Source organism: Hemicordylus capensis, chromosome 2 (assembly GCF_027244095.1).
Source record: "Hemicordylus capensis ecotype Gifberg chromosome 2, rHemCap1.1.pri, whole genome shotgun sequence".
In the NCBI taxonomy this organism is placed as follows: Eukaryota; Metazoa; Chordata; class Lepidosauria; order Squamata; family Cordylidae; genus Hemicordylus; species Hemicordylus capensis.
In genome coordinates this window covers 199245455-199271829 of record NC_069658.1, presented here as the reverse complement: position 1 = coordinate 199271829, position 26375 = coordinate 199245455, and the positions used below count along the sequence as shown (strand labels likewise).

At 49.2% G+C, this 26375-nt stretch overlaps 1 protein-coding gene across 11 annotated transcripts in view; it reads right to left on the bottom strand.

Annotated features, from left to right (window-relative positions):
- The window catches only part of ZNF385A (zinc finger protein 385A), a 243799-nt gene that overhangs the window by 40203 nt on the left and 177221 nt on the right, over positions 1-26375 (bottom strand). For 8 of the 11 annotated variants that reach the window (XM_053296651.1, XM_053296655.1, XM_053296652.1 and 5 more), the window contains 2 exons: positions 16708-16818; positions 13391-13556 (listed from right to left, as the gene is read on the bottom strand). In XM_053296651.1, the coding sequence (XP_053152626.1) occupies positions 13391-13556; positions 16708-16818 (277 nt within the window). Of the gene's footprint in view, positions 1-13390; positions 13557-16707; positions 16819-18202; positions 18323-21188; positions 21519-22923; positions 23014-26375 lie in introns of those variants that run through there. The other 3 variants (XM_053296660.1, XM_053296658.1, XM_053296662.1) reach the window with 3 other exon arrangements.

Genomic DNA, 26375 nt, shown 5'->3' with positions numbered 1-26375 from the left:
TGGCACAGAGTTAACCTTCTGTGTAACTAGGAAGGGCTGGCGGGGGAGCTGTCTGCTAGTGCATCTGGTGGCTCAGGGCTGCTTTGGAAATCCTGCCTCTGAACTCCAGATGTGTAGAGGCAGGAGGTTGAAGCCAGTTGTGTACGTAAGGAACTGCTTTGTTTTGAAGCAGACCATTATGTACGGTCTAGTCTTGACTGTCAGCAGCAATTCATGGTCTCGGCTTTAAGAGCAATGGGACAAATAACAATTCAACAGGTGAAGATGTCCCTGGCATGGGGAAAAACGACGAGGAAAGCTTTACCTACAACAGGTGTGTGTTTCAAGTAGCTATCGAAGGCACAGGAGCAGGCCCAGAAAGAAAGGAGACAACCCTAGGCTGAGCCCTCATGTGTATAAAGCTTTGCTTCCTTTGCCATGCTCTTTAAGTTGACTTCACGGCTCTGATTGTGCTGGGAAGTAAATAATTGGCTTGGTTCAGCTGCTAGATTCCTGACATTTTCCACTTCCATTTGTTTTTATTTGCATCTTATCCTGTATGCATGTCTGGACCCGGGGAGGGTGCTTGGAGAAAGCTGTGTGATGCTGCTGAGGCACATCCTGAGCCAATCAGACAGAACTTGTGAGCTTGCCAGCTCAGCATGTGGTTTTTATTCGCATAAAAGCAAAGAAAAACTGTATCCTAAACCAGGCTTTGGTGGTCAGTTTTTCTTCAGGAAATGAAGGGGGGGGGGATAACAGAAGTGTGGAGGAGAGATTTCCTGTCCCAAGCAGAGTCCAGAGTGATATGCCTTAAGAGACAAGGCATCTGGTTCAGGGTTGGGGGTAAAAGGAGGGAAGAAATGTTGGCAGAACACAGACAGTGCAGCATGGATGCTGTCGATCTGCAATGTCTGCATTGCACACATTGTGGTACTGGTACCCCATTCAACATCTTGACAGTCCAAGCTTTCATTTTAAAAACAAACAAGTTTCTGGCCCTTATGGCTGTGGAAATAAGTCTGGAAAATGTGGCCGTAATTCTTGGCAAAGTCTCTGAAGCCTCACTTGCCAGAAGACTTGCAGGGAGGAGGAGGCTTTAACATCTGCTTCCCAGAGACAGCGGCTGCCTAATGGTGAGAGCCTGTGTGTGGTTGCTGTCTGATGTTGTCAGCTTGCCAGCCTGTGTGCCCCCTAGTGTGTGGGGCTGTGGCTGCCCTGCAGGTGAGTCTGTGCGGGATCGAGGCCAGAGGGGGTGAGCCTGCAGTTCCTGAGGGTCAGCTGCTCAGATTAGCCATCTTTTTGTGTTTATAAAAGGACTGCTGCCCTGTGGTGGTGGTCCTGCCACCAAAGAGGCGACACCAAAGGGGGCCGCACCCTTGGGGGAACCACCTTGGGGTGGGGCAACGAGGGCGAAGGCCTGTTGATATTGTTTTGCTTCTGTTGATTTCGGATCCTGGGTGTTCCACAAGGGTCTTGGTTTGTCTGGGGATAGGGAGACAGGGGATGTGTTCACTGACTGTGGAGTGGCTATTCCGGTGGCGGTGGGGAATAGAGGAAGTAAAGTTGGCAGGTCAGCGTGTCGTTACAAGGGAAGGGAAGTCAGAAATCTATTCGCTGTTCCCCCTTCCAGCTGCCCTGTCAGCTCTTTGACCTTGGGGAGCAGTGCCAATCTCCCACAGACTCTCACCTTACTCCTCTGCAGTGCCAGGTCTGTCCAGAATAAGTCGGAAACCATCCATAATCTGATTCTGGATGAAGGGGCAGACCTGATGTGTATTACAGAGACGTGGTTGGAGGAGGCTGGTGGCCCAGTCTGCTCCCAGCTTCTCCCTCCAGGGTACTCTGTTGAGGAACAGGTGCAGGGACGTGAGTGGGGAGGTGGAGTGGCTGTGGTCTATAAGAATAACCTCTCCCTGACCAGGAACCCTGTGGAAGTGTCTGACCATATTGAATGTGTGTACCTAAGTTTGAGGATCAGGGATAGACTGGGACTTCTCTGGGTGTACCAATCGCCCCGCTGCCCAATGGAGTCCCTAACTGAGCTGACGGACTTGGTCTCGGGTTTGGCGTTGGGAGTCTTCCAGGCTTGTGGTGCTGGGGGACTTCAATGTCCACTTTGGGACTGATTTGTCTGGGGCGGCTCAAGAGTTCATAGTGGCCATAATAACTATGGGCCTATCTCAAGTGGTCTCGGGGCCGACACACATTGCTGGTCACACACTTGATTTGGTCTTTCACTCTGATCAGGGTGGTGTTCTGTGGGTGGGGAATCCTGTGATTTCCCCATTATCATGGATGGACCACCAACTGGTTAAAGTTGGACTCACAATCACTTCCCACCTTCGCAGGGGCGATGGACCCATTAGGATGGTCCACCCGAGAACGTTATTGGATTCAATAGGGTTCCAAGAAGCCTTGGAGGGATTTGATGTTGCCTCTGCTGGTGATCCTGTTGATGCCCTGGTGGAGAATTGGAACAGCAAACTCAGCAGGACAGTAGACATGATCACACCTAAGTGTCCTCTCTGACTCGCTTCAAAATTGGCCCCTTGGTATATGGAAGAACTACGGGGGCTGGAGCGGCGAGGTAGATGACTGGAGCACAAGTGGAGGAAGACTCAACTTGAATCCAACAGATTACAACATAGAGCACATTTGAAGATCTATGCTCTGGCAATACAGGAGGCAAAGAAGTGATTCTTTTCAGCCCATATTGCGTCCGCAATTTCACGTCCAGCGGAGTTGTCCTGGGTTTTGAGAGGGCTAGTGAGTGCCCCTCCTCCCTTGAATCAGAATTTGGAACCATCTATCACCTGCTGTGATGTGTTTAATTTTTTCTGTGTGGATAAAATCTCTTGTATTCGGGCCAACTTGGATTTAGATCCCACAATTACTGCAGTGTCTGAATCGGAGGTGTCCAGCGACTCCTCTGATGTGGTTAGGCTAGATCAGTTTCAGTTTGTGACTCGTGAGGAATTGGACAAGCTGCTTGGAGCAATGCAGCCTACCACCTTTTCTCTTGACCCTTGCCCAATGTGGCTAATACTATCTGGCAGGGAGGTTGTTGTAGAAGGCTGGTAGAGATCATAAATGCTTCTCTGAGGGAGGGCAGGATGCCTCCTTGTCTTGAGGAGGCAATTATTAGACCACTTCTGAAGAAGCCTGCCCTGGATTCCTCAGAGTTGAGCAACTATAGGCCTCTCTTCAACTTTCCGTGGTTGGGCAAGGTAATTGAGAGGCTGGTGGCCTCCCAACTGCAGGCAGTCTTGGGTGAAACTGATTATCTAGGCCCGTTTCAGACCAGCTTTCAGGTGGGCTATGGGGTGGAGACTGCCTTGGTCGGCCTGATGGATGATCTCCAATTGGGAATTGACAGGGGAAGTGGGTCTCTGTTGGTCCTTTTGGACCTCTTAGCGGCTTTCGATACTGTCAACCATAGTATCCTTCTGGAACGTCTGAGGGGGTTGGAGGTGGGAGGCACTGCTTTGCAGTAGTTCCACTCTTACCTCTCGGGCAGATTCAAGATGGTGTCTCTCGGGGACTGTTGTTCTTCAAAAACTGAACTCCGATATGGTGTCCCATATCAGGGCTCCATACTGTCTCCAATGTTCTTTAACACCTACATGAAACCGCTGGGAGAGCTCATCAGGAGATTTGGTGCAGGGTGTTATCAGTATGCTGATGACACCCAAATCTATTTCTCCATGTCAACATCATCAGAAAGGATAACCTCCCTAAATGCCTGCCTGGAGGCAGTGATGGGCTGAATGAGAGGTAACAAACAGACTGAATCCAGATAAGACGAAGGTACTTATTGTGTGGGGTCGGAACTCGGGAGATGATTTTGATCTGCTTGTTCTGGATGTGGTCAGACTTTCCCAGAAAAAACAGGTACGCAGTCTGGGGGTGCTTCTGGACAGAAAACTCTCCCTAGTGTCCCAGTTTGAGGCAGTGGCCAGAGTTGCCTTTTATCAGCTTCAGTTGATACACCAGCTGCGTCCATTTCTTGAGATAAATGATCTCAGAACAGTAGTACATCTACTGGTCACCTCCGGACTTGACTACTGCAATGCGTTCTATGTGGGGCTGCGTTTGTACATAGTCCAGAAACTACAATTGGTACAGAATGCGGCAGCCAGGACGGTCTCCGGGTCTTCTCGGAGAGACCATATCACTCCTATCTTAAAAGCTCTACACTGGCTGCTGATAAGTTTCCGGGCAAAGTACAAGGTTTTGGTTATAAGCTATAAAGCCCTGAACAGCTTGGGCCCTGGGTATTTAGGAGAATATCTTCTTTGCTATGAACCACACCGCCTATTGAGATCATCTGGAGAGGTTCATCTGGTGGCAATTCAGGGACGGGCCTTCTCTGTTGCTGCTCTGAGACTTTGGAACACACTTCCTGCTGAAATAAGAGCCACCCCATCTCTTACAACTTTTATTTCAGCTGGTAGCTGAAATGGCATGTTGGGCACAGAATTTGTGTCAGCTAGGTGGCAAGCATTCTCCCGAATATGGAGAATGCGCAAAAGAGCCAGCGTGGTGTAATGGTTAGAGTGTTGGACTTGAATCGGGGGCTGGGGGCTGGGTTCAAATCCCTGCTCAGTCATGAAACTCATGAGATGACCTTGTTCCAGTCTCTCTCAGAAAGCAACTATTTATATTGCTCTAAGCTCTTTGGAGGAAGGGTGGGATAGAATAATAATTTCCAGAACAATTTTAATGCACACAGTGCCTGAGCAATCCCCATCTTTTTAAGCCTCCCCATTACTCCTCTTAAGTAGGTCACCACTGCTCCTGACTGACAGATGGAAACCAAGATAACTTTGTTTGCAAGACCACCAAGAGTTGCCAATTTTGTTCTGGCAGGGCTCCGGTGCCTTTTACTTTCTTCTTTAAAACTTGTTTAGCTTTTAACTATAAATTTTTATCAGTAGTCCTGCTCTTGAGCCCTTAATCTGTATGACTGGCAGAGATTTAGCAGTGGGCTGCTTTTTATTTCGCTTCCTCTCTATGCCAGGAAAAGCTTCCTCTGCTAAATCTCTGCCTATGAGGCACAGAAGCACTTGCAGAAAGGAAGAAAAAAGTTGGCAACTCTGCCTTCAGTGATGCGACAAAAATTAGTTCACGTCTGAGATGGAGCTTGAATTCTATTGGGTTCAAGTATAATTGTAGTCTCATCTTTTTACTGCTCCGCACCTTTACCGACAACCTGACATGCAAAAATTAAGCAGGTAAAACTTTTCCTGGCATTAGAATAAAATGATGAGGAAAGCTTAACCTGATTTACTTCTACAGTATATGTTGTTAAAGGGAATAATCCTATAAACAACAGGATTTAAGTTAATTGCAACAAATCCATTCCATTGGTTTCAATGGGACTTAGCCGTGGCTATTTTTAGCTGGATTTGGGGCCCATTTACTGGACCATCCTGGTCCCTATTCCTCCTAAGCCCTGTTCCTCATTTAGTGCTGTAAGGGCCTCTTTTTCTTTGGCCATTGTGGCTGTGGATAATGGGAATATCCAGCATCTAAGGTTGGATGATTAGAACATCCAGCAACATCTGGAGATCCAAGTTTGTTGGATGATGGGAACATTCAACAACGCAAGGAGATCCAAATTTGAGCACTGCTGCACTATGCAGAATTAAACTCTAAAATGTTCCATGCCTACCATAATTCCAGGGCTTCCTTTTCAATGGGGTGTAGGTTTCAGCCTTTCTGGGACAGTCAGAACCAACATGAGTGAGCCACTTTTGCAGGGGAAGGACCCCTCTGTACTCTTCCAGATTTAGTAGGGAGGTGGCGCAGTGTTAAAACTGCCGCCCTGTAACCAGAAGGTTACAAGTTCGATTCTGACCAGGGGCTCAAGGTTGACTCAGCCTTCCATCCTTCTGAGGTCGGTAAAATGAGTACCCAGAATGTTGGGGGGCAATATGCTAAATCATTGTAAACCGCTTAGAGAGCTTCCAGCTATAGAGCGGTATATAAATGTAAGTGCTATTGCTATTAACCCTGTGATTTATTTATTTATTTAAGTCAGGTTCAGATCACCTGAGCTAGTCTATGAAATCACTACACTTTTTTGAAAATTCCGCACTTCCTCCAATAAGCTTGGCGTGGCATGCAGAGTACATCCTTCCCTTCTCTCTAATTGGATTCTCAGGCTAGGTTGAGCGTCACCTTAAGTGGCACAGCAGGGAAATGATTGACCAACAGGCAGGAGACAGTTGGTTCAAATCCCCGCTGGTATGTTTCCCAGACTATGCGGAACTCCTATATTGGGCAGCAGCGATATAGGAAGGTGCTGATGAAAGGCATCATCTCATACTGTATGGGAGGAGGCAATGGTAAACCCCTCCTGTATTCTACCAAAAGAAAACCACAGGGCTCTGTGGACGCCAGGAGTCAAAATCAACTTGACGGCACACTTTACCTTTAGGTTGAGAGAAGGTGACTGGCTCAAGGTCACCTAGGGGGAGAACTGGTCTATGGGAGGAGAGCTGATCTTGTGGTAGCAAGCATGAATTGTCCCCTTTGCTACGCAGGGTTTGCCCTGGGTTGCATTTGAATGGGAGACTACATGTGTGAGCACTGTAAGATATTCCCCTCAGGGGATGGGGCCACTCTGGGAAGAGCACCTGCCTGCTTGCATGCAGAAGGTCCCCAGTTCCTTTCTAGGCATCTCCAAGATAGGGCTGAGAGACTCATAAGAACGTAGGAAGCTGCCATATACCGAGTCAGACTATTGGTCTATTTAGCTCAGTATTGTCTACACAGACTGGCAGCAGCTTCTCCAAGGTTGCAGGAAGGATCCTCTCTCAGCCCTATCTTGGAGATACCAGGGAGGAAACGTGGAGCCTTCTGCATGCAAGCATGCAGGTGCTCTGCCTCCCAGAGTGGCCCCATCCCCTAAGGGGAATATCTTATAGTGCTCACACCTGTAGTCTCCCATTCAAATGCAACCAGAGTGGACTCCTGCCTGCAACCTTGGAGAAGCCGCTGCCAGTCTGTGTAGAGCAGACAATACTGAGCTAGATGGTCCAATGGTCTGACTCTGTAGAAGGCAGCTTCCTATGTTCCTAGTGAGATTTTTTTTGGCTGATCGGGAATTTGAACCCAATCTTCCTGGTGTAAGTCTAACACTAAGCACTATCCCATGCTGGCTCTTGTATATAAAACGTATTCATTCTAAGGAAATGGACCAGAGGTTCTCAAACTAGGGTCTCCGGATGTCGAACTACAACTCCCATCCTTCCCAGGCACAATGGCTAAAGGGATGGTGGGAGCTGTAGTCCAACAACTAACGAGGGCTGAAGTTTGAGAACCCCTAACTTATGACCATTGGAATGTATACCATTGGTTTTGCTGAGAGCAGCCCCTGAGTTTCTCTGGAGTATGAAAAATCTTGAACAAGAGCCCCTGGTTGGAACACGGCTTTGGAGCCCTGCCCAGGGTTGTTATGACGACATTACTAGCTCATGTCTAGCCCGAAAACACATGGCGAGCATGCAGGGAGCATTGTGTGCTCTGTTGAAGTTACACCCTTCTTTAGTGAGTCACCTGGATCCACTTCTCATGGCTCCTACCCTTCTAGGAGTCTATAGCATTTGTTAAGGATCCAGTCGTGCTCACTGAGGGGTGGGGGTGGGAGACCCATAAATATAGTTCTGAGATCACTGGTGGCGAGAAACCAGCGGCTTTGAGTAATTGTTCCTACACCTTCTACATCTCAAGACGACCACATCTGTGCCAAGCATTTTTTTTGCTAGAACTCAAAAACACTTCCAGCAACGGGCATCTAGAGCCCTACAAAGTTCTGAGCAACTTGCAGAAGAAGAAGAGAGGGGTGTAATCAAGAGCAGATTTGCACACAACAGTCAGTTCCACGAGAAATTTGTTTATCTGCACACACATTCCTAGACTGAATGAGCAATGAATGCCTGCAAATAAATCCACTAAAAAGAAAAAACACACACCCTTGCATTAACTTCTTATTAGGGGCATGCACAAACTGTGGTTCGAGCACTGGTTCGGTGCCACGGGGAGGGGAATGGGAGCCTTAAGAAAGAAGAGAGCAGGTCCTTTCCTGCTCTCCACCACCCCATGTTGCTTCCTGCTGGGGCGGCGCTCAGCCCAAGTAGGCCCCGCACGGCACCAGCACACACATGGCATGCGTGGGCACCATTTGAGTGGTCAGCATGGTATTGCTGACCATGCACATGGCACCTGCACATGTGTGGACACCATGTGTGTGCTGGTACCGCACAGGGGTACTTGGGCTAAGCACCGCCCCAGCAGGAAGCGGCATGGGGTAGTGGAAAGCAGGTAAGGACCTGCTCTCCTCTTTCTTAAAGCTCTCGTTCTCTGCCCTGCTGAACCGGTTCGCTGCCAAACTGGTGCTCGAATCGCTGTTTGTGCTCACCCCTATTTCTGATGTGAGTTATGCATTTATTTTAAACATTTCGATCCCATCCTCCAGAGGTTCACAACTATTTAATACCAAAGTGACCTCCTCAGACACTTTTTAAAAACTTTGCAGGTATCATATCACTTCCCTATGCTCCAGATGAGAAGATAGTCACATATTGCATTTTAGCTTGTGTTGATCTAACAAATGGGTCCTATCGTCCAGGAGAATGGATAAGAGAACTAGTTTGCTTGTACTACAGGGATTTAGTGTACTGAAACTATGCAGTTGTTCTTCTCAGTTACAGCTGTCTGCACATGTTCTATGTCCTTTTTTTCTAGAGCTGATTGATACATTAACACTGATTGATTAACCTGATTCAGACAATATGTTGTACAAGTGTACAGATGTCTGTACACTCATACTTGTTTTGTGTGAATGGCCATACCTGCATTCATTTAAAAAAATGAACCTTGATATTGGTCCTTCAAATGCATGGTACACACAGGGAGTGTACTGCTATGCCTGTGTTCAACATAAGAGGGTCATTCACTCAACCATTCAGTGCCAGGGCTGGGGGGAAGGCAGGACACTACCTACCTTCCCCCACATGATCCTCGCTGCTCTTGGGCTCTGCCACACCACAAGTCCACACTAGCTCTGGCTAAAACAGCCTGTTTGGGGACTAGAAACAGAACCCCACTATGTGATTTGGAACTACAGGCTTGCAGTCTCCATCTTGGCAATGAGTTGGACTGTGAACTCTGCACATGCCCATATCTGGCAAAATTCTGAAGCTGGTCACTCAGTGCAAGCAAACATGGGGCAACTATTACCCAAGGTCAATAAAACAAGTGACTGCAAGGTATAACCCTGTGGCCCTTCTCTAGACAGAGAAGGAAGCTGGTTGAGTAGATGTGAGTTAAGGAGAGAGACTATTTCTCAAGGGAATAGTAAAACTCCCTTTTTGGGAGTTTTACTGAGAGGGTCTTTTTAAAGACAGCCAGAGATGAAGAAACTGTTATTTTGACAGGAAGTTCATCCCAGAGCACTGGGGCAGTCGTGGAGAAGGTCCAGTCCCAGGCTGCCACCAAATGAGCTGGTGGCAACTGTAACCGGACCTCCACAGATGTTATCTGCCTGTGGGTTTTGTGAGTGCCACACATTTTTTCTTGTAAATTTATAGAACTTGCAAAATCCACACTCAGATAGCAACATGACTGCATACGCACACGTGTACACACCGCAAAATTCACAAACGCAGTTGTCACATGCAACAATCTACATGCGAGTTCTATGTTTTTCTGTACGTGGTGGTAATGTCTGTATATGGAAAGTCTCATACATGAAGTTGGAAGCAATCTGATGTGGGTCTTCTCCTCATTGACCCACATTCACCCCCCCAACCCAGGATTCTTGCAGATTAACCTTGACTGTGTTTGATGAAATTCTCCTTTTGAATTCTCCCTTTGATTTATTTCAGGAAGTAGATATCCCTATAAAAAGACATTCAATCCCTGCAGCCCACACAACTGGGAGAGTTTTAGCCTGTGCTGATTTTCTGCCCATCCACATGGTGAAATAGGACACAAGGAGAGAAAGAAAACAAGGCACCTGACCTTTCTAGGGAATTTCCTGCATGTCTGGTTGTAAACTATACAGGCCGGGGGTGGGGATGGGGTGTGTGTGTCAAACTGTGGCCCTCCTGTAGATGTTGGCCTACAGTTCCCATCAGTCCTAGCTACTGCCTACTGTGACGGGGGTGATAGTAGTTGTAGTCCAGGGCTGCTCAAGTTCAGCTCTCCTGCAGATGTTGGCCTACAACTCCCATAATCTCCGGCTATTGACCACTGTGGCTGGGGATTATGGGAGTTGTAGTCCAAAAACAGTTGAGGGGTCTAAGTTGAGCAGGCCTGTTGTAGTCCAACAGCAGCTGAAGAGCCATAGATTGGGGCCCGATGCAGGCAAAGGCCACTGGCAGCAGAAGTGAAATAGAATTGCACACAAAGTCCAATACTTTTAGAAAAATCAAATTTTTTAAAGGTTTGCATTTGGAATATTTTTAAAGAATTTAAGGCCTGAGGGCTATAGGCCACCTCCAGCCACAGAGGTAGGATGCCTCTGAATACCAGTTGCAGGGGAGTAACAGCGGGAGAGAGGGCATGCCCTCAACTCCTGCCTCTGGCTTCCAGCGGCTTCTGGTGGGCCACTGTGTGAAACAGGATGGTGGACTAGATGGGCCTTGGGCCTGATCCAGCAGGGCTGTTCTTCTGTTACGTTTTATTACTCTGTTAAGTTTTTCTCTTTGTTGAATCTGCTTACCTGCTGGTGGCGGCCACATTTGGCAAAAAACTTTGGGCGTTTATGGTCCCTAACAGAACCCTGCTGTTAGGGCTTGGCCTGGATTAGCAGTTTCATGTGGATTTGGTTTTCCTTTCTACCTGGTTTCATATTGCTTTTCAGTTTTTGGTAGGCCCCCTTGAGGGCCTCCTTCTGGGCTAAAAGGCACAACATAGTTTTAAAACATATATATTTTAAAATCAGGTTGTCAAATTTAGTACTTTTATACACTGCTTGTTCCTCAGCTCCCAAAAGACAACAGTATCCATAGCCAGAGGATACAGGCGTGAGGTTGCTCAACGGGAGTCACATCATTTACTTTGGCTGGGACAGAGACCTGGGTTGTTTAAGTTGCTATCAACAGTCATCATCTCACCAGGGTTGGGTGTGTCTGAACCCACCTACATCTGTGTCAAGTCATGCATTGTGTGCTTCACCTTTTACTCTCAGCTTGGAAAACAGACTCTGCCCTGCCTTCCACTATCCCAGGAGCATGTATACGACAGGAAAACCCCGTTATCCACAGGGGTTCCATTCTGTGGCAGGGGGGCCCCAGATAGGGAAACCACGGATAACAGGGCACTAGGGCTATGGAACTGGCGGGCAGGGTAGGTCCCCTAGACCGTGAAAAATAAGCACACACACAAAAAGGGCAGGAAGTGGGGAAAATTGGAGGGGAAGGTAACCTACTGTGCTTTATGTATCCCCAGCTGTCAAGCAATGCCCCCCAAACACTGAAATCTTCAGGTTTTCCCATGGAAAAAAATCACACACGGGGAGTGTTTTCCTTGCTTACAAAAACAAGCCAGAAAATGGGTCCCTTAAAATGGTGGGAAGAAATTACCTCGGAGGTTATTTCTGCCCACTCCCGGCCCACAGACACACAAGTCTTAACCCTTTAGTTGCCAAATGTTTGTGTGTCAGGTGGCAATTACCTGACTGGGGATATGCGAAAGCATGGATGCCAGGTCTGTGATTTATAAGGTTTGCCTGTTGATAGAAACCCATCATCCATGCTTCTGATGAAGCAGCAGGCTCTTGCCTATGAAGGTTGTAGCTCAGTGGCAGAGCCCACTGAGCATGCAGGAAGTCTCCGGTTCAATCATTGGCATCACCAGGCAGGAATGGGAAGGACTTGTGCCCAAAACCCTGGCAAGCCACTGCCAGTCGTTGCAAACAACACTGAGCTGGACAGAACAACAGCTGGACTCAGGATAAGGCAGATTCATATGTTCATAAGGCAACAAAAGGTTGCTTTTGCACAGGAGAAACAGTACACAAAAATGTATAGAAAAACAACCTCTCAAAACAAATGCCTTGCTTCAGCCTTAGTGTTGTGCCTGACTTACAAAAATGAAAGTTGTTTGCCTGGATGACACCCTCTTTCCACCTTTGGCACTCCTTTTATTTGCAAGGTAGTAGTTTGCTTGCTTTAAAAAACAACAACAAACTATATCTGATCTCCCTGTTTAGCAGAGGTGCCCAAGGCTGCCATCAGCCTCCAGGATGAATTCTGGGGTTGTTTGCTCCACGTTCCACCTCCTTGCATAAAAATACAGCATTCTCAGATCAGATCTTGTGCTCGACAGCGGTGCTGCAGGGAGGAGAGTGCCAGTGCATTGCATCGCAAGTGACGGGGGTGGGAAGTTACCTTGAAGGCCACCCAACTCCCTCCTCCACAGCTGGGAAGCAGCTCTCCTCCAGCGAGCACTGCCGGCTACAGCCCCAGCTCCATTTCCACTGGCCATCAGAGCCGCAATCAATGTTTAATTAGAAGCGATTTAATTACCCGCCTGCTCGGCCGTCACTGGTGCTGACAAGCCAGCTCAGGTTCCCAGCACCAGGAGGACAGAAAAGACGTCAAAGATGGGGTGGGTGCATGAACAAACCCTTCCCTCCCCCACTGCCAGTGCAAAGGTTTCAGCCTCAGCCTTGTCATTGATGCAGAATGCCGTTAATGTCTTATTGAGCCCTGTAGCTGAGGCAGGATACAGGCAGCGCCATGAGCCGCCGCCCCTCCCACAACCATATTCTTCCCCAGCCAGCATTATAAACATTCACCATACCCTCCCCAGAGTCGGCTGCACTGCCGAAAGAAAACGGCTAAGAGTCCTTCCTGACAAGTGAGGCGAACAATGTGTCGGGGACAGGTCTCCTACCATGTGCCGAGAATGTTTTTGATCACCACTATGGATCCCCATTCTCCCCAATCCCTGAAATATGCACAGATGGGCTGTGGGTACTCAGTGGCGAGAAAAATGCTCTCTGCATATGCCCAGGGGCACTCTCCATCCCTTTCCTGTCACATGTACCTAGGTTTGCATGGAAGCCAGTTCCAGAGCTCGGGCATCAAGCTCTAGAGCAGGGCTGCACAACTTTGACCCTCCTGCAGTGGTTGGATCACAGCTCCCTTCATCCCTGAATACTGACTACTGTGGCTGGGGATTATGGGAGATGTCGTCCAAAAAACAGCTGGAGGACCGACGTTGTGCAGCCCTGGCCTGGAGCTACATTCTGGTGCAGAGTGAGCTCTCTGGAGCCCTGTTCAACTTCTTCCGGGAATATGGAGCACCCAACATGCACACTGCCAAAGAGGCTCCATAGGAACCACCCAGTTTCCCAGGCAAGGTCAGGAGGAGCAAGAGCCCCACTCAGTACCTGTGCGGTCAGAGTCGCTCTCCCCAGCACTGGAGGATGGGCTGCCCACAGGTCCGGGCTTGTCTCCCTCGCGGCCTCCCGATTCCTTCTGCCGCGTCCTGGCTGCCTCAATTCCTTTCACTCGCCGGGCGTGGCGGTTCCCCTTGTAGTGTGCTTCAGCTTGACTCTGTGCAAAGGAGAGAGAATATACACAGTCAACCAACAGCAGGCCCTTATACCCTGCATGCCTCTGTCCTATTCTCTCCATCTAGCTTTTTGCCCCAGGCATCTCTGTCAGACAGCACTCTCAGCGGCAGCATGCAAAAGCACCTCCCCCCCCCACCCCCAGCCCTGAAAGCCATCTTGTTAGGAAGGCTGGGAATTGAAATTGCATCCAGACAGCTTGTGTTATGGGTTATAGCCTTTCCTGAGCTTGTTAAAAGCTCGTGCCTGGTTATTCCGGGATGGTCAATACACTCCAAGGTTTCATTAGGCAATCATATAAATATCTGGGGTGGCTACATTTTGTTCCCTGGCAGAATCTCTGTGGTGCCTTAACGGCTGCTTGATGAGCAGAAATTCAACAGGTACAGCTGATGTCCGTTTGGAGACATGGCAATGGGGAAAGCCCTACATTTCAGCCTGTCGTGCAGAAGGCACATGGGCTCTGTCAGGTAAAAAGGTGTCAGTGCTCATAGCAGCTTCAGACACTAAAAGCACCTAGCTGCACGAGTGCCTTGCATGTTCTGCTGGTACGCTGCGGCTGCAATGCTCAAAGGAAAACATGCACAACAAAGGTTTGCAAGCCTCATATGTCCATTCAGCTTGCAAATAGATCCTGTGCAAATCTCCCTTTCATTGCTGGGCATTTCAGCAGTGGAAGCAAGAGTGCAGGGGGAGGAGCTATAGCTCGGTGGCAAAGCCCCTGATTTGGATAAGACAGTCCTGGGCTCAGTCCCTGGTATCTCCAGATACGACGGGGAAAGACCCTCAGCTGGAATCCTAGAAAGCTGCAGCCAGCCAGTGTCGACAACAATGAGCTAGAAGGATCAAGGGCCTGACTCCATAGAAGGCAGCTTCCTATGTTCAGTAGAGGGGTTTGAAGGAGCCGTAATGCCAAAACCTAACAACATTCATTGCCATTGCCTGGGATGGATGCTTTGCCTGAGGAACAAACCATATCCTGCCATTGATGCTCATGCTCCCTCTACATCTGTGAACCCCACCATACTGAATGGTTCTAATTCCTGCTTGCTCCGATTCCAGAGGACAGTGTGAAGGCACATGATGTAACCAACTGGCCTGAAGCTACACAGGTCTGGATCTGGTCAGAGATTTCTCGAGATATGGGCTAGAAGAGCTGTCATGAACCTGGATGGCGGACTGCCCGGCAACCACAGGCATGCCACCTCGAGTTCCACGATGAAAGAAAGGCAAGGGATAAATGCAGTAAGCAGCCCTCTGGGTTGCTGAGTCCCCAAAGCGACTGTCCGTTTCCTTTCTCCTGAGCTCTCCGGTGCTCTTCTGTCCTGGTGCTCCCGTCTCTCCTCCCGCCACAGCTGTGTGCGTTGTTCTTCTCAGGTCCAGTTTTCCTGCCAGCCAGCCCACCTACGGTCCCCTTACATTGTTTTCCTTGCTGATAGGCTTTGACAATGCCTTGTGCTTTTCACCCTGTCATTGACCATTAATGGGGGACCATGCATTACAAGAAACAACAGCTCCATGTCTCTTTCTCTCCAGTAATATACAGTGAGGCACTTCACAACGCACGTGTGAAGCGCCTGAGGGGGTTCTGCAGGGAGAGCGGGCAGGGGGTGCGGGGATCGGGGGCCACGCAGTGCGTGGGGCATCCTGGAGAGACCCCCAAGCCCAAGAGGCTGCTTGTAGCCTCCCGGCCAGGGGTCTACTCATGTGTCGCCACGCACTGCGGCAACACACAAGCAATGAAATGAGATTAACAGAGCGCTCACTCCATTAACCTCATTTAAGGGGAGGGTGGTTTAGGCGGGCTAGCCGCCTTGGGAGCACTGGGCTACGACCCCTGGAAAGTAGGCTAAGCAACCTTAGCCTGCTTTCCAGTGATCGTGGGAATAGCTTCAGTATATACCAAAAGGATGTCATCACCTTGTGCCTTTCTGTCCCCTCTGCCTTAATTCCAGGTAAGGTGAGATTCCTTGGATCTTGCATCTGGACCACATCCTGCGCCAGGTTGTTTCTCGGATCAGACTGGACGGCCATTTGTTTTCTGTGTTCTGTTTTTGCCTTTAGCATGTGTCTTTGCTCACCTGCTGCTCCGTGGCAAACACATCCCTTGCACACATTCAATTCCCAGCATCCCTACTGATAAGACTAGGGAAGATTTCTGCTTGAGACCTTGGAAGCCGCGGTCAGTCAGAAAATACTCAGCTAGATGGATCAATGGTCTGAGTCAGCATAAGGCAGCTTCACAGAAGTGGAAAATGCATTTTGTTGGATTCTTGGATGGTGAGGGTTAATCTGTTGTGGAAAATCTTGCCTTGGGACAGGAGATGGGACAACAAGCAACCAGGTCTTCGACATCCCTATGATTCAGAGATTATCTAAATCTAGTCCTACAAAGACCACTCCTGCTCCACTTTCTTATGCACAAACAATCTCCCTGAGCTTTGTTGGTGCACTGAAACCAGGAGCCCTTTCTCATGATCAGGGAGAAAGGGCTCCACGCTCCAGGGGAGGCAGCCTCAAAACGCTTACCTCCCCCACAGACAATCCTTGTCTCCTGGCTGGGCGAGTGAATTGCTCGCCCAAACATTCACCAGCTGCTACAGGCAGTCAGGAGGTTTGGGGGCCAGGAGGCCCCTGGAACTCTCATAATGCACCGTGAGAGTCTGCAGTGCATTATGGGGAGCCTCCAGAAACAGGCCAGGAGGCTATGCATGTGTAGGTGCTGCATGGGACCAGGTGGCACCAACTCACGGTCCATTAGCCAGGGGTCAGAGCATGCTCATGCCCTTAACCCTGGCTAACAGTCGGGGCTCCCTACGGGATTTGCCACTGTGCCACTGGCGGGAGCTGTGCAGCTCCTGGCGGTCCTCACACATAGGCAAAACTGGGCTGGGCTTCCTTCGCCTGGTTTTGCCTGCGCGTGTGAATGGCCCCCAGTTTTCATAAGAAATCTGTAACCTGAGCAATGTCACTTTATAGATATTCAGGGTTTTTCTGCACATGGCCACATTTCCATGGCCATCCACATTTCCATCACCCCCCTTCCAGACTCGCCACCACCGTGCAAAAGTTATAGCACAGGGCTGAGAGATCTGGACTTAAACCTGGTGTCGCCCTTCTTGCCAAAGCCTTACCTCGGAATTGAAGCGGATCTGGCAGACGTTGCAAGAGATGACGGGGCGCTTGGCCTTTGCTACGGGTACCCCAAAGGTGTGGTTGATCACTGCCTTCTGCACTGGGTCCATCTGTCAGAGGAAAGTGAGGATTGAGAAATTGTTGTCAGTGATTATACCTGCTGCTCACACATTCCGCTTTCTTGTGCACTGGTCTAAGTCACATGATCCTCTCAACTAATGGCAGATGGCATTATTAATCAGCCAAAACTGACTTGTAGCCATATTAAAGGTAAAGTTGTGTCATCGAGCCGGTGTCGACTCCTGGCGACCACAGAGCCCTGTGGTTGTCTTTGGTAGAACACAGGAAGGATTTACCATGGCCATCTCCCGCGCAGTATGAGATGATGCCTTTCAGCATCTTCCTATATTGCTGCTGCCCAATATAGGTGTTTCCCATAGTCTGGGGATTTGAACCGGCAACCTCTTGCTCCCTAGGCAAGTTACTTCCCCACTGCGCCATTAGGTGGCTTGTAGCCATATTAGTCCACAGAAAAGTGGTTCTGTGAATTCCACCACCATAGCCTGCATCTATCTCATCTCAATATTTTGCCAGCACACGACTTGAGTGTTCACACCCCTCTGTCAAAGCCAACCTGGGCTGAATCAGTCTGCAGTGGTGTGGCACACCCATAACCACCTCAACATAGGCTTCATCAGGCTGGCTGCCATAGGAAGCAAGTTCTAGAATACCACTGAAATGCAACAGTTACTTGTACCTTTGGCCATGGTGCCTGCGGATGATGGGAGTTGTCATCCAACACCCTCTGAATACCCAAGGTTGAGAACCCCTGGATCAACTATTAAATTTTTCTCACTATAGGAGATGTCATTTGGATTTTGCCTTAGACACCAGAATGTCTTGGGCTGTCTCTGGCTGTTGCAGGCAGAGGGGATTTGGTGATTGCTCCTCTGCGTCACGTTTATATTGCTATGTTTAGCATGAGAGAGGTTCTGCATATGCACAATATTAAAACCTGGGCACTGTGGTGGGGAAATAGAACACCAAGCACAGGATGGTCTCCAGGGACAAAAGGAATAGCGGAAGCACAAACACAAGGTAGCAGCCTGGCATCGCTGTTGGGGAGAGAAGTGAAGCAGAGACACACTGAGAGCTGGTTCAGTGAAGCGGCTAAAAACATGAGCTAGAAAAACATGAGACTGGTCCATGTCTCATCTCAGCCATAAACTACTGGTTGCATCCAAAGTAGTGACTGTGGAGGACCTTTTGCAGTTGTGGTGCTCTGCAAAGTTTTAGTACGAGCAGCGGGAAGATGGAGTCTCCCAAATTAATGTTGTGTAAGGAGTAGGGGTATATATTGGCTGGCCTGGTTCAGTTCGAGTCCAAACTGGACCGGGCCACTTCGGTCAGGCACCCCCTCAAACCCACCCACCCCCAGGTTTGGTTCGGGGGTATTCACAAGCTTTTTTGGTTAAAAATGTAAAAAAAACCCACATTTTGTACTTGCACCCTCCGAGAGGCTTCTCCAATGCCAAGTGTGTGTGTGTCTCTGGAGGTTCTCCCTCCCGCCGCGGGCCTCCATTATGTTTCAAATTGCTCTGTTTGGGCAGTCTTCAGCCTGTTCTGGGCCTCACCCCTGTCACGGCAGCCATTTTGGAGGCCACCGCGCATGCCCAATGGGCCGAAGACCACCCGCAGGGCAATTTGAGCCATAATACAGGCCTGCAGGGGAGGGAGCCTCAGGAAACACCCCCCGCCCCACACACACACGGCCTTGGACAAGCCCCCTGGAGAGTGTAAGTGCAAACAATTAAAAAAAAATTAAACTGAAAAAGCTCACAAACCCCACCAAGTGGCCGGTGGTGTGTGTGTGTGTGTGTTCAGCCCGATGTCAAGCCGAACTGGGGTGGGGGTGGCGGTTTCAGCTCGACATCAAACCAATTTGCACATCTCTAGTGAGGAATTCCTTATATATGGGCCTGTGCAAGTGGCTGCACCAGTGCAAGAACTAGTCTGGAACAGAGGTGACTGTCTTCATGCAATAACTGTGCAAATCCTTAACACTAGCACAAAAGCATTTACAATAATACCAAACGAATCTGGATGCTACCCTATGTGCTCAGTTCCCTACTCACTGGGTGACCTTGGGCCAATAACTGACGCTCAGCCGACGCTACCTTACAGAGTTGTTGTGAGGATCAAATGGGGTGGGAAGAGGAAGAACCATGTACACTGTCCTGAGCTCCTTGGAGGAACGGTGAGTTAATTAATTAAAACAGCAATAATAAACTCAGTAGGTCTCCACTTTCCCCTAGCTTCCCATCAGCATTGTGGGAAAGAGTAATATTTTACATCTATTTCTGAAAGAGCAGGAAATGTTATTATCCTTATGTAGCAAGAGGGAGGCAGCGACAGACTTGAGGTTTCCCAGAGATACCTCGGTCTCACAAAAATCTGAAGGAAAAAACCCTAAGGGAACAAACACCTTTCCAAACTGCCCCAACGTAACTCAGTGGAGCGGAATGCTTGTGGATTCAGAAGACAGTTAAAAGACAATCAGGTGGGCAGGTCTAATGGAACTCAGTAGTGAGCAGGGGAGGAGGACTTGAACAAAAAGAGTGGGCAATTTCTCTGCTTGAGGAATACTCCCTCAAGATAATCACAACCCTTCTCCTTCTGAGGGGGAAAGGCACCTAAAACTTTCTCCATTCTCATGCACAGACCCAGGTAGCACATGCACACACCAGGGATATACTGCAACAATTTGTTGTGGGTCCCTACTTGCATTCATCTAATGTCGTTAACACATTTGTATCCTGCCATCCCTCCGAGGCATTACTGGGGCTATCCCATTGCATCTTCACAACAAGCCTGGAGTTCAGGCTAAATGATAACAGCTTGCCAAGGGCCACTCAGTGAGCACAGATCAGACCATGGGCCTCCCTGCTCCAAGCCCAGCACTGTCCACTGTATACATCATGTTGGTTCTCATAACCTTTGGCTCCCTGCAGAACGGAAGTGGCTAAGCCTGGTTCTGCCTACTGGCCTGGCCCAGCTAGTCTCCTCTGTACTGTGAATCCACAGTCCAACACCGGGAAAGCAGCAGCAAGTGTTTGAGGCCTCCTCATCATGTGTATCTGGCAGCAGCCTGAGTGACTCTGAAGCCACACTCAGTCCATTAGCCAGCAGGCCAAAGACACTGGGCGTTGCCTGGGCTACTGCTCTGGCCAATCTGTTTCACACTCCTGTATCGTGGGAGAACCTGCCCTTGTTCCAGCCCTTTCAAAGTCTTCCCTGGTCTCCCAGTTGTGCCTGCCTGGACTATTCCCACCATCGCACACTGTGCTGGATGACACCAGGCTGGCGGGGGTGGTGGGTGGAGTCTTCCCACAGGAACCCTACCTGGTTCGTGGGGCTGCCTCTTGGGCAAACACCCTACTGCCAGCCTAAGCCACTGGACCCGACACTCTTCCCACCCCCACCATAGTCAATCATGTTCTGACTGGAAGGCAGGCATCACGCAGAAATGCGACCGGTCTGGAACCGCTGCAAGAACCCACTTCATGAGCAAGCAGAGTCCCCTTGAGAGGCTTTGGCAGTGCAGAGGACAATTAATAAGCCCTTGGCACAAAGCTGGAGCCGGGCCTGGGCTTGGTTGGCTGCTTGGCGCTGTTCCTGCGATTACAATATAATTGTCATCAGGCAGCTGCTGGAAAGGCAGGAGCCAAACCCAGCCACAATTGCCTCATCGCAGAGAGAGTCAGCATGTGGGGGAAGGCCGGGATTGAGGACAGAGCACCATATGGAGACCCTCAAGGTAGGTGGGCCGAGTGCAGCACTTGCCCCAAGTACTGTACTGGGGAAATGGTATCGTTTTCCTCAGTTAAGATAGCCTCCGCTTCACATGTTTATGTAATACTGTGTACTGTCTTTGTGCACTTGTTCATCCCAACTGGGAGCTACTTGGGCCATTTGCACACAGGAGGCTTAATTTGCTGGTCGATGACCAAATAAACTTATAACTAACACAGGAGGCTTAAAGTAGCCTCTTGCTACAGTTGGGTTTGTGGTGTGAATGTAAAACCTACATCGGCCAAAATGCTCACCTATATTACAAATTACACTCATCCGCACACACACACACCACCTTCCACTCAACCAACAGATAGCAAAAGCGTGAGTGAGGCTCAGAGGTGAGTTTAGCCTCATGTGTCAAAGAGCCAGCAACTCACAAAAGGAGAGGATGCAGTCCACACCTCATCCCAGGGTCTGTCACTGTTTGCATATCGCTTCTCAGGAGTTTCTGTGCATAAAAGCATGTACAGGTAGCCCTCATTATTTGCGGGGGCTCTGTTCTCACCTATAGGCGCAAATATGGAAACCACAAACAACGAAATCTTGAGTCAATGGGAATTGGGGGGTTAGGTTCCTTCAGCCAAAGGACCCCAAAAGCAGAAATAAAGGCAATAAAGCACAGTACCTTGCTCTCCAGGCCTCCAGCTCTCCAAAAAGCCCCTCCCCCACAAACATGCAAATCCTCCAAATCTTTAAGATTTTTCTTTTTTAATTCTGGGGAGGTGGGGCTTTAAAAAAAAGCGCCACAAAATGACTATGCTATTTAAAAAAAAAAACCCACACTGGAAGTCATTTCGGGCTACCCAGGAACCATGAAGAGACAAATTCTGCCTGTTTTTTAAACCATGGAAAAAGAAGCTGGGTTCCTATAACCCAACCACAGATATGCAAAACCACGGGTGCCAGCACCATGAATAACGAGGGCCACCTGGACCTTCAGAAACAGGTGCAAGCATTTGTGTGAATGGTCTGGGCTGGTCAGGACAGATGCCTTCCACTCTTCCCTTTTATAACAATTTCTTGCTCATTGGAGATTTTGGGGTTTTGTTTCCTCATGTCAAATTCATGTTATTGCCCTCATGCATGGAAACATCTTGTTAATTTTACCTACTCATTTGTTTTCGCAGATGGTAAACCAGGCTATTCCATGATCCCAGAAACCAGTTACTAGGCAGCCCTCCCCCACCAGGAGCCTTTTCTGGCAAACTGGATCACATTTATGGGGTAGTGAGTGTGTGATGCATGACGCAATCATACACATTCAGTTTTTATTAAGACAAATTTTAAAGCCCCATAAACCAAGCTTCATGGTTCCGGGAAAAGGAAGTATACATGTTTTGTATGGGGGGCATACAGTTTTGTTCTGGGACAGTGAGGAGCAACATTAAAGTTAAATTAAAAATGTAATAAGAATGTAATATGAATGCCCAGATTCTTAGAAAGGTTTGCCCTCACTCATGATTTCTAAATGAAGTGTGGAGATGAAGCAAGCATCAAATAAGTGAAACCAAGGATCTGTTCAGACATTGCTTGACACCTGGAACCCTGCTCGTGATGAGATTGTTCTGTGCTGGAGCAAGACTCAAATTCCAGTACTTCTCCCTGACCTTGTATAAAAGTTAACAAGTGAACAAGGCAATCCTGTGATTGCCAGAAAACAAGATCTCCCAGACCATCTCACTTTTCTAGTGTCTTGTGATTTCCTGGTTCACCAGTGACTTTCTATGCAAGGTGAAGAAGGGGCCATGTAAGCTGAAGGCCTACTCCTCCCAGGGGTCCGATACCAGCTGATCAGTCTCAAAGAGATAACCTTCATTAGCTCTTCCAGCTTTCAGTATTTCAAAGGCTGATGCATCAAGATTGATACCCACAAGTAACAAAAAGGTGTAACTGTTAACAAAGAGAAATATGGTGGTATTGTGGCGGTAGCACCCACCATGTTCAGGAAATTGATAATGTGTCAAAGGGAATGCCCTGTATGCAACGAAGGACCAAATACTAGACAGGATTTTAACCACATGACTGATCTCCATGTGCTTCCCTTTTTTCTCCTTAATAGCACATGTGTGTGGGAGGGTGTCAATCCAGACCGACTCTACAGTGAGGGCTAAGGGGACTTTACCTTATCCTGCCGTGCCCCCATGCATGCTAATTGCTCTGGGACAGGGGATTCCTCTTGAAACCAAGAGAACCATCTCCCCACCCTCACCCCAAAGCAAATAGAATGTGAATGTGAAACAGCAGCAGGGGGTGGAGGATTAAAGTGCCCTACCCCCACCATGATCCCGATTTGGACTGGTCCCTATGCATACTATTTACAGGCAGAAAAGCAAGCAGAACATGATTCAAGGCATACCTACTTTGGCCAAGAGACATGCCAGTTAGCTGTATGCCCCTGTATGCAGTTGACCTTCCATGATTCCTTCCAAGCTTTCTCACTTGATCGTGCCCTGTCCAGAATATAGACACCATGGGTTAAAAGTAGCTGCCATAGAGAGTGAATTCCCAGAGGAGCTCACTATTCACTCTGTGGTGAATGGGGGTACCCAACGTAGCCTTCCAGTCAATACAAAAATGCACAGAGTAATAATCTTCCTTAAAGCGGAGTCTATGCTCTGCTCCTTCCTCACTTTCCTCAACAGAAACAAAGGCTGAAGCATGTTAAGATTCTGTTCGACCAAAGTGACTAGATAGGTTTAACATACACACCAAACACAGGCTGTTTTAAAGAATCTGCTATATCAGTGGCTCCCAACCTGTGGTACTCTAGACCTTGCTGAACTACAACTCCCACCATCCCCAGCCTCAAAAAAATATAGCTGGGACTGATGGGAGTTGTAGTTCAGCAACTTCTGCAATAGCACAGGTTGGGAACCCCTGTGCTACATCCTAGCAATTCCAGCCCAGTGCATGTAAGTGGGGAAAGCATGGAGGCACACCAGAGAAGTCACTTGAAGCATTTGCAAGTTCCCAGCCCTCCTGAAAGTTCCCAAGCAATGGAAGGTCACTGAAGGAGATGAGCAGATTGGTCCAGGGCCAGGCATGTGCTAGGAAGGCAGGAATTCTCCAGCCTCCTAGGAGAGGAGCCGCCCTGCTCTGAGCACACATGTCAGAGAGAAAGGGAGAGAAAGAGACAGAGAGCATGCTCTGTTCCCAGCCCCGCCAGTAAGAGAGTCAGCCCAGCAAACCCTGGGGCTCAGCAGCATAGACTGGAACCACTTCAGAGGCCTCCGCAGGGATGGGGAGGGTAAGGAGGGTGCGGCAGCTGTTTAAACAGCTCCCACTTCATCCCACCATCCCACGCCTGGCCAGAATGTTCAGGATTCACAGAGGAACACAAAGGGGGAGGGAGAAACAGAGCACACTTGACACCCGGTTGGGAATGGTTTCTCAGCCTCAGAGATGTGTCTTAGAGACAAAGGTAACGACTTCACAAATGGGTAAAACTGAGCTGCACAGACAGCAAGGATCGTAAGAGGGCTTACACAGTCCCTTCAAAGTGGAGGAGAGCAGGTCTGTAGCTGCTCCTCCTCCACTTGTCACTATTGTCACCATCCGGGAGCAGACCCCAGCTATGCCTGCACACCAACAGGGCGTCTCCCAGCTGCCCCTGCGTGGGTGGCACCGCGCCGGCCATTTCCGCAGAGGCCATGTGCATGCCAGCACTGCGCAGGGGCAGTTGGGAGACACCCCGCCAGCACGCGGGAACAGCTGGGGGGAGTGCCGAGATGGCGGGGAGAGGCGGAGGAGCAGGTACTCCTCCACTTTAAAGGGGCTTTGTAAGCCCTTGATTTTAGAGGGTGGTGCCTGCCATTTGGACAGCCAAATTGCACTTCAGTACATCCCTACAACCCAAACTCTGAAAACTGGCACATCAAGGGAAAGGATTTGAGCCTGGTCTTTTCCTTGATATGCTACCTTTCCATATTCAAGGAGCGCCCCCCACCCCTGCCCTGCCATCACATAGAGAAACGTTCAATATGCAGTTCCTCATCTGCAGTCCAAAATGGTACAGTCCAGAATTGCTGCACCATGCAATTCTCCTGTTGCTCAGTTCTCACTGATGAGAGACAAGTGTGGTCTTGATGTGGGACGTAAGTCTTGGGTTCAAGTCCAGTCGTGAGCGTCTTCCAAGATGCAGTTGCCTTACAAAAGAGTTAAGTAAGGTCTACATAGGCCACTACATAACTATGACAAGCAATGGCTCTCGTGGATCTGAGAAAGTAAGCTCTGCCTACCATGCTGTCACAGATAGTACACCCAGGTACTTTCCAGATTGCCTGCTATAACTGTGGTAAAGTGCTTTGGCTTGGCAGGATCAAATTGAAAATGATCCTCAGAATCTACAATGGGGAAATTTCCCTACAATGGGAAATACAGCTACTTTTATGCAACAGACATATGACGTTATAGCACTAAATCACACCAATAAAATCCTAAACAAGGCATCCGAAAAGTGAACGGCACCCTGCTGGCAGCATAGGGACTGCGGTGTCACAACACAGGAAGTACGGAAGCACACTTAGGAGAGACATTGTGAAAATGTTGTCGGGGTTAATCTGGGAAGCGCCCCAGAATAATCTAATATGTAAGATGGGGCCTTCTGCATGACATGCTTCATTTGCACTGAGGCCCTTCCCGCTATCACTACTCTATACTACTAAACTACTACAGGAGTGCAATCAAGTTACAATTCAGTGGAGCGATCCTCACGATCGCTGCAGGAGGTTTCCGCCGTCTGTGGGGAGGAAGCCCGAAAGCACTTCCCTCCCTGCAGACGATCCCCGCCTCCTCTCTGGGCAGCCGGATTGGCTGCCCACACAATTGCCGGCTCCATCAAAGAGCCAGAGGGGGATGCGGGGATCGGAGCACGCGGGGCATCCTGGAGAGACCCCCAAGCTCGGGAGACTGCTTGCAGGCCTCCCGGTGGGAGTCTCCTCATGTGTTGCCGTGTAGCACACGATCCCCCAAATGCGGCTAGCGGAGCTCGGGCTTTCACTCCGCTAACCCTGTTTAAGGGAGGGATGGTTTTGTCAGTCTGCTGCCGGGAGCCATGCCAGGAACTGATTTCCCCTGGTTGTGAGAACCGCTTCAGTGTGTGTATCTTTGTGGGGGCAGGAGGGCATGGAAACCAGACCCAAGCATCACCTCAGAGAGCACATCTGTATTGAGAACGTCAACCCGAGCAGTTCACCAGCACAGCTTTCTTCCTCAAAGTACTCTGGGAATTGTAGTTCTGTGAGGGAGGCAAAATATCTGACCTAGAGAAGCCACCACTTCAAGCCACAGGAGGCATGATCTGAGACACAATTACCAATATCTGATTGGACAACTAATCCTGACCCATTTTCACAACCAAGTGCCCTCAGCTGAATGAACAAAAAGGGAGCAGTGTCATACAAGAAACGAAAAAGTAGTTTAAAAGCAAAGGGAATCCACCTAACAAAAATGTAACATAGAGGCTATTCTCATGTGCGGCTAAAAATGGGCTCAGGAAGCCATGTATGAGAACCAACTTTTTAAAGCTATGCATGAGAACCAACGGGAGCCGCACAGCTCCTGACAGCAGCTCCGCGGCAAACCCTCCTGGGTAGCTTGCCTCTTAACCCAGGTTTTGGGTGCAAGGGTGCCCGAAAAGCGGGTTAAGTGATTGTGCGTCAGTGTGGTGCAGCTTTGTGCCGCACTGACTCACGAGTAGCCCCCCGAACGCTATCGATAGGTTCCCCAGAATGCAGGAAGTCAGAGACTTCTGGGGGCCAGGAGGCCCCCAAACCCCGCCGCTCACACCAGCTCCGTGATGGAGCCGGTAATT